Source organism: Aythya fuligula, chromosome 12 (assembly GCF_009819795.1).
Source record: "Aythya fuligula isolate bAytFul2 chromosome 12, bAytFul2.pri, whole genome shotgun sequence".
NCBI classification, from domain to species: Eukaryota; Metazoa; Chordata; class Aves; order Anseriformes; family Anatidae; genus Aythya; species Aythya fuligula.
The window spans coordinates 17,780,566-17,796,070 of NC_045570.1; the positions used below are offsets into that span (position 1 = coordinate 17,780,566).

The 15,505-nt window shown below is 40.4% G+C and overlaps 1 protein-coding gene across 1 annotated transcript; it reads right to left on the reverse strand.

Moving 5' to 3' along the window:
* Positions 1-11,349: 11,349 nt before the first annotated feature.
* On the reverse strand, positions 11,350-14,796 carry HSBP1 (heat shock factor binding protein 1). The gene is made up of 4 exons (XM_032195700.1): positions 14,690-14,796; positions 14,170-14,236; positions 13,864-13,983; positions 11,350-12,922 (listed from the first exon to the last, which is right to left on the reverse strand). The coding sequence occupies exons 1-3, from the start codon at positions 14,732-14,734 to the stop codon at positions 13,865-13,867; spliced, it is 231 nt and encodes a 76-aa protein (XP_032051591.1). The 5' UTR covers positions 14,735-14,796; the 3' UTR covers positions 11,350-12,922; position 13,864.
* Positions 14,797-15,505: the final 709 nt, after the last annotated feature.

The window sequence follows — 15,505 nt, forward strand, 5'->3', positions numbered from 1 at the left end:
CCCGCAACAAATTACCTTTGTTCTTCCAATTAATTTAGCCTTCTGCTTAGTGTGCAGCAAATGTATAATTAGCTCCAGGAAGACAGAAATGTTATTTCAAAAAACTGTTTGAAATATCCCAAAGAGGCATTCCAGCAGGCTTTACCCAGTATTCCTCTATCTCCATTCCCACTTTAATTACCAATGAGCCTCCTTGTTTAATGCTATTTTATGGAGCTGCTCTTTCTTTCTCTGCTGCTATTAGAAAGTTGCTGGTGTGGAAAAATCATGGAAAGTGTCATGAGAAGAATCATGGCAGAATGAGCTCGTTTTGAAAATCACTATTCAAAACTAGATGGAGGCTTATGGGTTTTTGTTTGTTTTGGGGTTTATTTATTATTTCTGGAGCCTGACAGTGATAAATTATCAGCAGAAGAATGCTGAATCTTCCATTCTTTCCTCTTTTTGCTTGGGAAAGTGGGACCAGAATTATGGGTGAAACATCGCCTCTCTTGACTATGTAGTCTCTTATGATAGCAGAACAGTGCAGGCATAGAAGTACAACATAAATTTGACTTTCAGTGTAGTTCAAAATTGTGCTTATCCTGCATTTGTCAAGATGGGGTTTGAAATTCAAGTGAATATAAGAAGAGAGAGTTTTCATCCATAAGTGAGATAACAATGTGATCTGTGGCTTTCATCTCTGGATTCCCTGCCTCACCATCCCTAGAGACATGGGTTTTTAATATCCTGAACTGTCACCTGAGCTGGAGGAGGACACCAATAATGCAGCCATCCATCCCATCTCGTGCACGGTGCCAGCTTGCAGAAACAAAAAGATTTATTTCTTCACACCTAGTGTATGTTCATTCTGATTCTACCTCACTGAAGTGAGTTGTTTCTGATTTTTGCTGGGGTAATAAAAGAGAATAGGATTTTTGCAGAGAAGCACAAATGCTACAGATTCTTGTTTTGTTTGAAAAGAAGTTCAAGCCTTCTACATCTATTTTTTTAGGGGAAAGTAGGTCAGAAATGCCATTTCCTATTTGGTCACCAACACAATCTCTTGCTAAAATTCTGACCCATTTCTGTTTTTCAGACACAGGGCTTACAATAAGTAAAATAACTTCAGATTCTTGTATTGCTTGTGTTTAGTTTTGCAATACCTTCCTATCCCTATTATATATTGTATCCTTATAATGCTCTATATGTATGCCCATGTGGTTTTATCAGTAGTTGATATGCAGCCTATGTGCTGGGTAGAAATACTGCAATCAGCAGTGACTGAGGAGGACTGGAAGTCAAGGATACTATTCTGTCCAGTTTCAATGCTATGGGGAATTTGACTGTAGTCCGACCCCACACTTCATTAAGAGGTCACAGTCCCAAAGGTGCTGGTATTGGAATGTGTCAGTATGTCACTTTTTAGCTGAGGGCAGAAAATAACTTCCCTTAGCAAAGAAAGAGCTGAAGAAAAGGAGACTGGCTGTGAAAAACTGAAGGGCCATGTCCCCTCTTGCTTAATTATATAACTTGGAAAGTTCCTCCCCTGAACCTAAGCAAAGTATGTTTATTGTCTGAAGTATTTCTCTATCCCCAGTGGATTACCCAAGTGTTATACTTACACACATAGAAATCTTCCAGCACCATCTGGAATACAATTCACTGCTGCATTGGGAACTGGCACCGAAATGACCAAGGAGTTCAGGACAGGAAATGAATGATGCCATTATGCCCAATTTCAACTTCACAGCAATTTTGGGAGGCAGAATGTCAATACCCAATCTACAACCAGGTCATTGGGCTATCAAGCCTGGAGTTGAAAAGCACCCTGGATCCTGCCATCTGTTAAGGCCTATCAGTGGCACTTAGTGCCACGGTATCTGAGCATCTAATGACTACAAGGAGTAAGGATCTCAGCTGTACTTCTCATCCAGAACCTGATTCTTCCCTTAACGCTATGCTGAAGCATTGCTTCATTACAGAGGGTAGAGTGCCATCTACTGAATCAGGCTGGCAGTGTGTTTTCGTAACTTCCACAAAAATGTGAAATGATCTCGTACCTTTATCGATTTATCCTAGTGCTCTCTGCTGACTATTCATTTAAGACAGCCCTCTCTGCTCCTTCAGTTCAGTCCTCCCGTATGTTCTGCCTGGAGCTGAGCACTCTAACGATAAATAATGGACAGTAATTTAGCATCAGTGGTGTGTTAGAGTCACACTAGCAATTCTGAAATCACATTATTCCAACCACTGTGCTGTATGGTTTTGTGTCATTTTGAAGACTATTTGACATATTTCATAGAAAAATATCTTTATCCAAATAATATATATTTCAGATTTTAGGATCTTTTGCAGTTGTATAGCTCTTGAACTCTGCGCTGTTTGTGAATGATTATTGCAGATCCCACTTATTTGAAAGCTTCCTAAGTTACATTTATAAAGAGTTACAGAACATGGCTGCTCTGAGAGATGAAGGGAATACAGGATCCACTCAGTGGCCAGGAATCCTACAATATATTGAGATTGATTCTTAACTCAAACATTGAGGGTTTTCTAATTTTCTAAATTCTAATGAACTAAGTGGTACTGTTCTTGCCATTTTTAAAGGCTATATACCCCTGTTAGCTAAAAGGAAAAATGAATGAGATTTGCTCCTTTCACGTAACCTGGAAGGTTTGCTGTCCCATGGGCCCTAGGTTTGACAGTTGTAACTGCTTTAGTGTTTCTTCACTCATTCCCTTCAGGCAGCAAATCTGTTCCTGCTCTTTGGAACAGAAAAAAGTAAAAGGAATTGTTCTTGCTGTCATCATGAGGCTCTGACTCCAGTGTGACAACTGCAGGCTTTTGGCTGTCATTTGGAGGTTGCTGAACTGTCTCACTAAAGGCAATAGAGACAAAGAAGTGTGCCTCTGAACCTTACCAAAATTCAGGATTCTAAGTTGGGTCTGGCTTGTGCATGCGCTCACTGATGTGATGTCTTCAGAAGCTGTTTAGTTCCAACAACTATACCTAAAAACTGATAAAATCAAAGAAATAGTTGAAGTATAAGACATGTATTTTCTGTGCAAGCCAGCTTTCCTGGACTCAATAATAATTTCACACTAAGGCAAAACTCTTGAGCTGTAATAAGCTCCTGTGATCAAAATGTAGCACCAGGCCTAAGGTGTCTGCTCAGGGAAAAAAAAAAAAAAAAAAAAAAAAGATATTTCTGTCACTGAACCTACAAAAGTATTTCCTCTATCTGGTAGTAAGACTTCTGCCACCTAGGTGATGATTCAGCTCTATGCGTGGGAAAAAGGTAAAAAGCTAACCAGGTAATATAACCGTAAGACTTGCATTTCACTAACAATCATTGTAACAAGCAAGGCTGATGTTTAAACAACAATAGTTATTCTAATGAAGATTACAAGATCTTTAGTCATGGATTCAAATTCCTTAGTTAAACATATAGAATGAGATATGTGTAATAAATCTGAAGAATTATGTAGTGTATATTTATTCTGTGATAAAGCATCACATGTAGGACCTCCTCCAAAAAGGTCCACAGGGTGTAGTGGGAGTTGCTCCAGAACCACAAAACCTCACTGAAGTAATGACTGAGTGTCTGTAAGAATGGTTAGACTAAATCTGTCAGGCTTCATAGCATCATTAAGCTTTGGAGCAGGCTGAGAGATTAACTAGCTTCTCAATGTTTGTTCTAGTGTGTGTTTTGTTGTTGTTGTTGTTGTTGTTGTTGTTTTGTTGTTGGTGGTGGTGGTTTTTTCTATGATTCTGAAATCAGAATTGTAGAAATCAGAGATAGGAAAACTGTGATGTTTTGTGATGGTGGTCAGCTGTTCCAATTTCTGTTTAGCAGAAGTGGCTTTCAACGAGCCTGGCATTGCCAGGCATTTAGTCTTCCCCAGCTTCAAAGAAACACATTTCCAGTAGTTGTGTATTTATGCTCTGTTATGAGTGCATGTGTTTGCTCATCACCTTGGAGCTGGAGATAGTGCCCACAGTACCCCGAGGTGAAGCATACATCTTCTGTGTCCTTGCAGCGAGGGCATGTGCCCTCAACCCTTTCAACCCTTTCTCCCTCTGAGAGCTGAAACTCCCTGTTTATCTCCAAATAACATTTTTTTTCTACTCAGACCTAGTTAATACATGCTAACCTTAGTGTAAACAGTTTTTTCATAGAAAAATTCCCTCAGGAAAACTTCGTTTGATTTTTGAGGAGTTGCTTAGCTGTAATCATGCAGAATTCTCTGGGTTTCAAGCCGTGTGCCTCCTGCAGAGGTGTTCTGCCTGCTAATGATAGGAACTCAAGCTGTTCATTTTGTTTAGGCAAGGGCGCTTGAAGGACAGCTTGCTACTTTCACCATCCCTTCCTATCTTACACAAGAAAAACTGCAGAACATTTGCAGAGTAAGTGTTGTAGTCCCTCTGCTTAAACCTGCCTCTGAAAATACATGGGTGTTGCTATCAAGAATGAGCCACTTGTTTCTGTCTTTTCTAAGAGGTTGCTGTAGGGAGAGATTTCCATCCTTTTCTGATACAAGCTGTAAAACGGTGAGAAAAAGTGACTGATACCATAGTGAAAGCTTTCTGTCTTCAGAATGAAGATATACTACAGAAAAACTAGGCAGATACTTAAGAGTGGATTTGTAGTACGCAGTGAAAATGACTGTTCACTTAGTTCCAGGCAAAGCTGTCTCCTCCAAATTATTTTTAAGGGAATCAGGCTTATTTTAATGGGCTGGAACGGCAGCCCTCTTGCAGACTTGGAAGAAGTTGTTACTGCAATCTTTGCTGTTCACAGCATTTCACTACACTTCTTCCTGCTCCAAGGCATCCTTGTAAATCCCTGTTCCAGTGCAAGTCCCTCTGTTCCCTGAAATGACAACTGTGGGAAACTAGCACTGGGTCATAGCCACATTCTCATCTGAAGGGGAAAGGACTTGCATCTCCACCAGATGTTTTTTGAGACAGCTCTACACTGCCCCTGCCTCCCTGTGCTGTTCAAGAAACCACCTGCCATAGTCCTTTCTTGGAGGAATTCAAGGAGGATGCGAGCTGTTGCCCCTCTGTGCCTTCCTCAGGGAGCCAAGAGCGTGTTATCATTCTTCTAGACAAGTCCTTAGTTTGAAATGCTTGGGAATGTGTATTCCAATAGTGGGCTGTGTTTATATGCAATGTATCTTGAACAACAAAAGGTAATGAATCAATTTTCAGGCTGTTTGCATGCAATTAATAAAGCGTTAGTAATACAGAGGATGGTAGCCCCTGTGTTAACGCTGCCTGCCGGCTAAATTCCTCTAAATGTCTGCTCAATTTTCCCTGATATCTTTGCCAGTGCTCAGAATACAAAATGTGTTTTGTGACAGTGGCTCTGTGTTCTCGTTAATCCAGCATGTTGTTCCCTCTGGTAGTGGGTGAATGGAGCTCAGGACTGTGTTAGAGGCCCCAAAACACACAGCTTGCTTCAGCTTGATCCAAACCCCCTCACATCTTCTCATTGCGGGGTTGTGCGCAGTGAAACAAAGCACAAGAAACAGAAGAAAGTTTGCAGAAACTAGAGGTGTGAATAATGCTGTGAAGGAAATGAGAAAATAGCTTTTGGCACCTTCAGACCAAGCTATCTGGGTCCTAACATTTCTGTAGCATGTTGCATGGTAGCTGCCTGCTCTTCCTGCCCTGCAAGAGAGGCCCCTGGGCTGTGGAAAAGCTCGTATTGATGAGATGTGGTCAATGGCTGAGGATTTTATCATTCAGTGCAGGTGTGACTGCACCTATATCCTCCCTGTAGAGCTCCTCATTCACCTGTTACCAATGTTGATTAATCATTCTTTGCAGGTAAGGAAAAAAAAAAAAAAAAAAAGAACATGGGGTTCAGGGGAGAAAATCTACAGCAGAAGCCAGCGAGGTGAGTGCGTTTGGGCATTAAACATGGCTGAGAGAGATTTTGAATTCTAATCGTGACTTTTCCCTAAGTATTTTTTCTGCCCTATCAGCTAATACAGCAATGGTGCATACATTAACATCCTGAAATTGAAATAGAGATCAAGGGTATTGGGTATAAATTGGTTTTACAGCATAACGTTAAATAATCAAACCATACTGGAGCAGCCTCTGTGACAAAATGACTTACATTTTTGGTGCTGCTTTTTAAATGTGATTATGCATTTTAATTGTTTAACTTCAGTCTATGGAGTAGTTTCAAGGATGTTTTAAAATAGCTTACAGCATGAAAAGCCTCCTGATCTTTAAATATGCCTCAGGTTCAATAAATTTGTTTTTAATTTTGCATGATGTGTGAAACAAATTTTGTTCAGTGCTTGCGGGGGGGCGGAGCAGGGTTTCATAAAACACTCTGGGACAAGGAGGCTACACAGGCGTAAAGGCAGTAGAAATTTACATTCTGCTTCTTGTCTTGTATCACTGGAAGAACACAAAGCCCCTGTAAATATCACAGTGTTTGGAGGAGCAGTACACTTCTGCTGTTCTAAGCCTTAGAAGGAGCAGCACTATGGTATAATGGGGCTCAAATAAAGATGCAAAGGTGGCTGGTTCGTCTTGCTCCTCTCCTTCAGCCATTCATCTCATTGTTATCTCCATGAAGTGGAACCCTATCCGTGGTTCTGGGTAGCCCAACCAAATGTAGAACCAATGCCAAACCTTAGTGAATTTGTTCCTGCAGTATGTAGATCCCCTCCCGTGACTGTGAGGCAGGAGCGGATTAATTTGGAGATGCATCTTGCAAGCATGATAATGCATGAAAACAGAGATCTAATTCTGCACTTTGTTTTTACTCCTGACTATTCAGAGAGCAGAAAGTCATAATTTACAGTGCCAATTGTCAGCATTTTTAACCAAATCATTGCTTAAAACACTGGAAATATGATAGGAAAAAATAAATGGCAGATGGTGTCATTCTGCTAAATGTTGTTTACTGTTGTCTGTTGTTTTAGAAGCGCTCAAAGTGGAATTTAAACAAGAGCTTTATCATGCAAGCAACAGACCTCTCCTTCAAGGGTTTCAATTTAATACATTTCTTGTTGATGAGTAGCACTAATAATCGAGGTCATCGGTCACCTTGAATCCCAAAGTCTTTGATGAGGATGTGGTGGGGGAAGGCCTTGAGCACGTCCTTGATCTGTGTGAGGTAATTAAAACTTCAGTCACCTCCACAGTTCCCAGTGGTAAATTCCTAAATTGCTGTCTTGATTTTTATTTTAAAATGGTTCTGACCTTAAAGAAAAATATCACTGTGAAGAATTTGTAAAGAAATAAAATTAAGTGCTTGTAAAACCAGTTTGTGAAAGTAGCCCAATCATCTCCTCCACTGCCACCCTACAGTGCTGAAAGAATTGAAGACCTCTTGCTTAAGGATTGTGCTGGTTCTGAATACATCTTTTGTTCAAATGTTCAGTTTAAAAGGTGAGAACTGGGGCTGTTTATGAAGAAGAACACAACTTTGTGCCGCTTCACACAATAGAGTAACACTGAAAATTTGGAAAAAGGACTTGCAAAGAATTTCCAGACCACTGAGACGTGGATAATTGTCTTTTAAGATGCACCCAGTTCTCAGTTGCATGGTACACTTGTCAAATTTATTAAAATGACACATCTATTTGTAACCCTCTGATAAGAACCTGATTAAATTTTTTGCCTGACTCGTTGGAGATCCCAGTGATGTCCCTTCTAATAAATGTCGATTGCATTTGTCATTAATTTTAACATTTGCAGTCCCATTAATTTTTTAAGAAGGTGTGGTCTATTTATAATGGTTTTCCTGTGTGTGCATTAACAGCAGGCGAGCTGGCTTCACTGAATAAAGTGAAAGGTTTTCTTTTTATTTTTTCCCCTATATCACATTTATATTCATTGAGAATCCTCAGTTACTGGAATGAGGCATGTTTATAAAAGATAATAACATGACTGAGGCCTGTACTTGGGTCTCTCCGCATGAACTGAGGCAGGCAAGCACTCAGGTTGTTTTATCTTTGGTGACCAGTCATTTTCATAAAAAAAACTTACTGCTGTGTAGAGGCAGGAATATACTTTCTCCTACCAGATCTGGTGATGAGCCTTGAAGATTGTCTTCCTGGTATTTCACAAGTGAAGCAAATCTTTGCAGAATCAATCTGTTTGCAAGGATCAATGACATTTGCATTTCTGGGCCTTAGATATTTATCTACTGCAGTATTCTTTATTTATTTATTTTACTGCTTTCTAACTCAAAGAGTATACTTAAAAATATACTTTTAAGGTTAATATATTAAGGTTAATATAAGCATACTTTTTAAGGTTATTATGTTTTGAAGAGACGATTTGGCTGAAGTTCATTGCCTTACAGTCTAACTGAATTGGGCACCTGTTGTATGATATGAAAACTCTCCTGTTCTATAGCAGCCGGTGAACTGAATAAATTCCTATTCTGCTATGGAGCAGCCCCTGGGGAAGCAAACAGACACTGCCTGGCTATCGCCTCTGGGATGTATTGTGCGTCAGAGCTCAGCCCCACTTCAGCACGAACACTCTTCTCAAGTTGGGTCTTAAATGCATAGACAGTAGCAGATAGCCTTGGGTCTTAAAGTGTGTGTCTTGTTCCTCTGTTATCAGTTGCTTCAATGTTCCCAAACTACACAACGTCTGTTGTGGATAACAGTTACCTGCATCGCTTCCCATTCTCCAGTTGCTATTTCAAATGGAATTTAATTTCTTGAGTGAGGATTGCATATGGTACAGCTTTGTAGACTGAAGAATTTTTATATATGCATTTAACTAGATGAGCTTCACTTAAAAAATAAAAAATGTAGGTATCCAGCAAAATAACATGAAAAACACTTTCTGTTGATGGGTGTACATTTTCCAAAGAGACAACACCTATTTGATCACTTATCCCAGAGCTTATATGATGCAAAGTTTTTTAATCCCATGCTTTATTTTCATAATGACCTAATTTCATTAACTCTACATCAGAGTCAGAAAAAAAATATTCAGCAAGCACCATGTCTTTCAAAACATGCTAAGACTTAAAGCTCAGAAAGGGATTTTTATATCCCATTAATTTCTTAATTGTAAACAAAGCCTCAGTACCTTGTGTAATAACCACATTTCAAAACAGCATGTGGCTCATTAAAGTCCTAACATCTGAACTTGTATATTAAAGGTAACCAAATAATTAATCTGAGTAGCATTCCTTCGATTCGTGAGACTGTAGTGTGCCCACTAGAAGGCACTATCAGCTAGAGAGTTATAATATCGAGAAAAAGAATAGAGTGAGGAAAGAGTTTCATATAAATAATTCCATGTGAATACCTCCAGAACTGCTGACAGGTGCAATTTCAGAGAGAGGATGGACAGTGCATCTAGCCTTGTTTACAGCTATTTCACAGCAAAACCATAATGAATCAAAATTATTTGGTTTTCGAGGTTACAGTGTCAAATGTGTTTACAGTATGAAGGAAAGCATTACTTGAGTTTTCAAGGTTGGAGGAAGAACCAGTGAGCAGCCTCAGCACTCCCCAGAAAGACAGGAGGGTGAGGTCTCTTTCTTACCAATTTCCCCAGTAATCTTTGGCAAATCAACGTCCCATGTATCGTTCTTTCTGAGGAAAGGAACCAACAGAACTTTATTGGGAATGCTGAGATAACAATTCTAGAGGGGGGGGTTAATGTGAATTTGCGCAACCATTCCTTGTCTCCCTTGCGAACAAGAGATTGCAAGAATTGCAAGATGAAATTGTATTAACTCCTCATGAGATCCATCCCCAAACTGGCAGTAGTGTGGGCAATGGTACTTACCAGGAAAGTTTTTCTGAGGAAACCTCCCTGGGTTCAACTCAGGGATAGGAACGGAGGGCTTTGAAACTACCTCTTGCAGACAGGAGCATCGTAGTTTAGGGTCTCTGTATAACCGGCTTCATTCAGTGCATGCACCCCATGGTATTTATTAGTTAAAGAGCTACCTGTGTGCAGTCTTATTTACTGTGCATTGTCAAGACAGAGATTAAATGAAAAATCCTCTTAAGGACACCATGATTCTGTGTCACTTAACAATGGGTCTAAGTGTTTCAAAACAGGGATTTATGTTTTGAATCTCTGTAAATGAGAGCATCGCTCCTGTTGTAACGACAGGTGAGGTAGAAGTTTCAGACCTACTTCTGTTGCCAAGTGTAAATCACTTAGAACAGTATGCACAACTTTGTGCATATGAAACAGCTTCTATGATCTTCAGTTTGCTTGAGAGTTCTCGGGTCTTAAACAGACAGAAAATGATACTGCTATTAATGATCTGCTATGAGAAGTTTGGCCGAAGACTTGTGTGGTGTCAGTCACCATTTTTGTCATAGAAAAAGACTGATTCTACTTGATGTTCCTAATATGGATCTTTTGTGAGAATGCTTCTATACTCAGTAGTTACGTGGAAACTGTGTCAACTGTAACAGCTGAAACCAAACCCCAAATTCCATGCTGAAGAAAAGTGGGGGTTGAAGAGGGTGGTGATAATGAAAATCTGAAGAAGTAACAAGTGGTAAGAGCAGAGACAATGGAGAGCCTGCGAAACTTGGGCAGGAGCATGGTTATGGGATTCTGTCTTCTCCATGCTCTGTTTTTATTTTTCCCCATAAATACAGAATCCACAGTCTCTGCTAGCTCTGTGTAATTCTGTACCTCATGCTCATTTTTGAAAAACAGATTCACTGTCCACTTACTTGCTCCTTAGCCCACTAAGGAAGGGAAAGAATAAAGAATAAAGAATAAAGAAAATGACAATTTCAAGAGATTGTTTTCCATCCATTTCACTGCCTCCTAGCTGGCACGTATCAAAGCAGAAACCCTCTCCCCTGTTGCAGGCAGGCAGGAGGCAGAAATGACCCAATACCCATATTCACCTACAAAGGCAAAGCAGACAATTTTGCTGTCATAGCATGGGTCTGCTGTGTCTCTGAACTTGAGCAAGTCTATGTGAAATTGCACTAGATTTGAATTACAAATGTGAAAATACATCGTCCACCATACCTGCATCTGCAAGGAAATCAGAGTAGGGTGTATATAATCAGTAAATGTTTATGAGAATAAATTGTAAATATGTCAATAATAAAACACAGCTGTGTGTTACCATGATGACAGCAGAAAAGGTACCTTAAAAGAAGTGCTTATGTAGACTCAAGCATAGAGATAGGATTAAAAAAAAAAAAAAATGCAAGCCCCAGTCTCAAATGACAATCCTAAAAAGAACACAGCATTACAGAGCTTGGTTTAAGTTAATATAAGGAACGGCTTTCTTCACATGTATCCTGGTTTCTGCTGAGATAACTGCAGATGGCTTTGGTCTATGCTGTAACCAACCAGCACAATGCAGATGTGACAAGGCATGAATTGTGCTTAGCCTTTTACTGTACAGAATACATTTATGTTCTAGACTGTATTTTATAGACAGAGGTCATGCTAAAGTTTTTCTATAACTTAAAACTAAATACAATCTCAGATAAAATTATATACTTATGCTAGATTTTGCTTTAATATATATGACCTGACTATTTGTTAACACACAATAATTTATTAGATTTTTTTTTAAATGACATTACAAATAGCCTAAGGCTGGTATTACAAGGTATATTGATACATTTTCTATGTTCACAAAATTGCCCTATTATTATCAGATTTTATTACAACTTCCTCTGTTTTGAAAAATGACCTGTCATATTGCCTTCATAACACATGGGTACTAATTTGGTGGCTCTCGAAGAGCAGTCTTAAGCAGGGTCCACATGTAACTGCTGACTGCCACCAGTGCTTTCTTGAATTTGTATTTCAAGCTGGAGTAGGATTGTAATGATTGTCAGTAATATGCGACATAGGTCATTTTTCTTCACACCAGTGACATATTACAGATTCTTCTAAAAACGCTTATAATTACCAAAATACTTTAATGTAATCCATTAAACTTCAGGCCCATAAATGTGGATATGATTATAAAAGCAAACACTTCTAAACTAAGTATTTTGAAGAGTTCCAGCTCTGTTATTCAAAGAGTAGCAAGGCTTTACAATTCTGACTGGATTCTCTTTTTCTTACTCAGCATCATTGCCTTGTTTAGCAAACTGTTTTGTACAACAAACCAGCAATTTAAACTGAAAGAGCACAAACTCCCACAATCCCATCCCTATTCTCTCAAGTATCAATATTTTAATCATAATTGCTGTTCAAAGGTGATACCAAGTGACACACGGTCAGTTACAAAGTAGAGGTTTACAGTATTAAAAAACCTTGAATCCCATAGTGAGATTTTTCATAGTAATAGTCTGTTTAAATACACCACATTTGAACGGCAGTCATAGCTTCACTGTGTACAGATGCCTGTAATGTTTAACCTGTATTTCTGTCCTATGTTCTAGGAACACACATGTAAGGTAATACGATGAACATGAGATATGATTTTGATATTCAGTGTCTTACATTTCCAAAAATCACCTTACTACATTTATGAGGAAAACACAATACATAGTCATCTGCTAGTCGAGACTGGTGCTCAGAGCTAAGATTAATGCCAAGTTTCAAACTTGTGCTTCACTCCACGAAGTTACATAGAAGTTAAGATTCCATTTAATCAAAGTCACTAAATGTTTAGCTATCAAAAATGAAATGTCTAGAAAAAGTATTAAAAAAAGTGACAACAAAAAAAATACACCCAGTAGTTGAGATCCATAAGATCTGTGTTTTAATAGCTAATTGATTCTCATAACAAGAATTCAGAGAGTGAAATTACAGTACACAAATCAAAATATAAACTAACCTATTCCTACCTATACAATATACATTAGGAATGCAAGCTCTGTAACAATATAAAAATGCTTTTACACACAGTAGTTGCAAAAAGCTGTTCGGTAATTCCAAGGGACTGTAGAAAAAAAAAAAAGTCTTCCAGCATTCATCTTAAGTTATTGGCAACCTGTTGGGGAAAAATAATAAAGTATTACTGAGAAGAATTTAAAAAACATACGGATCAGAAATTTTCATTTCAGGGGGTTTAAGCTAAGAAAATTGGCACTGGGGGCAATGAAGCCCATTATAATTTGTATTTTTGTCAAAGCACACAAAAAATAGATCCTGTAACAAGCAAAAAACATACCCATTTCAAATATATATATATGTGCTTATTACACAGGTTGCATAGTATTCTAGAACTGACCTCGAAATTTCAGGCATGAGGCTGAGACATGTCTCATTTAGCCACCTTAAAAAAAGATAATGTTAATCTAACATCGTATGTACGTTTATTTACCAGCTCCTTTCCATGGACTGCAAAAATCAAGTTCTGTACAAACTGAAATGGAATCTTTCCACTCTCATATTGCAATTAGGCTCCAACACACACCCCTTGTTTATGCTGGAATACTTTGGCATTCCTGCATTGCCCCTTCCTTCTGAAATACCCTTAGCAACAGTTGTAAATGCTGCATGGGGTGACCACTTAAATCTCTTTGAGTATTTTTGTACTAGATAGATAATCACTGCTTGCCAAATAGATGCAAACTTCTCTAATGTTTTTGTGCAGGATCTTCCCATCTCTTCTCCTTTCCAAGCAGCAAAGATGGTCATTATTTCAGCTCTTAGCAAGACTATCAGAGCATGTGAACAACAGAGGATGAATACAGCTATGGCAGTTCCTCAAAACTAACTATGCATGAAGAAAACATCCTTGGTGAAGAGATTAATAGGTTCCTGCCGAAGGGAGCTTCCTGCACATTCTCATATTGTAACGTACAGTGCTGCTCTGCAGGAACGTCAGACTACCTCAAAATCAAAGGAAAATTTCTTTTTAGTCTTTTGAAGTCAGTAATTTCAAGTGATCTGAGGATTTGTTTCAAGGTTAGCAAGCGATTTTCTCACTTTAACTCTTGTTAGTAGCAGGGGTCTTGTTCTCGCCTTCCAGTTCTTCAACTCCGGCTTGCGTCATGAGGTCTGCTATATTTTTCTCCAGGTCATCTATGCGACAGCTCATGTCATCAAGTTCACTGGCGTTAAGGAATATGACCACAACGTAGTAGTGTTGTCAGGTTGTTGGTTTTGATTATGGCTTTGCTCAAACTCTTATGGTCACTTTAAATGTATCTTACAAATCCCACAGGAAATATACATAAAAAATATTTCAATGGTGATAGTGTATAGTAGCTATTGGACTTGTAAAAAGGATATTTCGTCCAATTATTTGGTCAGACATGGTTTGAAATTTGTCCTGCATTTGCTGAAGCAACGTCTGCACCTAATAAAAAGGAAAAAAAAAAAAAAAAAAAAAAAAAAAACAAGTAAGAAGCTTGTTTTCTTTCCATTAAAGAGGCTGTCATAGCATTTACCCTTACATTACCAGAACGCGTAATGATCCGATTTTCAACACTGCTGAGCTCAAACTTCGCAGAATAATCCCGTATTTAGGTATCGCATCACACAAACACGTAGACACACACACACGAGAATCGGCCACCAGTTTCAAGACAGGGCACACCACGACCACCCCGCGGCAGCCTTCCCCAGCTCCCCACGCCCATCCCGCGGCCAACCCCTCCCTGTTATGAACCCTTCAGCCTCTCCCTCCCCTCGCTGCCCCTGGCTCCGACAGGGGCTGCCCCTCAGGGCCCGGGGCCGGGCCGGGCAGGCCCCAGCAGCCCCTCGGGGTAACGCGGCCGCCCCCAGGGTGCCGGCCGGGGCCCGGGCGCACCACGGCGGTGAGGTCCTGCACGCTCTTGGGGTCGGGCTCGGCCATGCTGGGCTCGGGGCGTCTCGGCGGGCGCTCGGCTCCACAGCGGCACCGCTTCCGGGATGCGCCTCGCCGCTTCCGGCGCGGGCGCGTCTCGCGGGAAGAGGAGGCCCCGGAGTGCTCTGGGAAATGTAGTCCTGAGCTGGCGGGAGGGGAGCAGGTGGGAGTAGCCCTGCCCTGCCCTCCTGCTGGTGGAGCGGGGAGAATCGTGGTGTCATAGCGTCAGTGCCAACAATCATGCTGTCCTAGCGGCACAGAGTCACGATTCGTGGTGTCATAGCATCATAGTCACAAATCACGGTGTCATAGTGTCACAGAGTCAATGTTGGACAAGAACTTCAAGGTCACCAAGTCCACCAAGCACCACAAGCCCACGTCCCTAAGCACCATGTGCACACCTCTTAAATAGTTCCGGGAATGGCGACTCCACCACCTCCCCTGGCAACCTGTCCCAGTGCCTAACCAGCCTCTCTGTGAAGAAATTCTTCCTGACATCCAAGCACGGCCTCCCGCCGTGCAATTTGAGGCCATTTCCTCACTTGTCACTGTGGAGAAGAGATCAGCACCCTCATCACTGCAGCCTCCTGTCAGGCAGTTGTAGGGAACAATGAGGTCTCATCAGCCTCCTCTTCTCCAGACTGTCCCAGCACCCCAAGCCACTGCCCATAAGTCTCATCTTCCCGTCCCTTCTCCAGCTTCATTGTTCTTCTCTGAACGCGTTCCATCAACTGCACATCCTTATCAGGAGGGGCCTGAAGCTCAAGGTCCGAGTATAGG

Coding starts and splice junctions, on each gene's coding strand:
- HSBP1 (XM_032195700.1), bottom strand. CDS start 14,734: ATGGCCGAGCCCGACCCCAAGAGCGTGCAGGACCTCACCGCCGTG. Junction 14,237..14,689: donor TGCAGGACCTCACCGCCGTG/GTGCGCCCGGGC, acceptor CCTTTTTATTAG/GTGCAGACGTTGCTTCAGCA. Junction 13,984..14,169: donor TGACCAAATAATTGGACGAA/ATATCCTTTTTA, acceptor ACGCCAGTGAAC/TTGATGACATGAGCTGTCGC.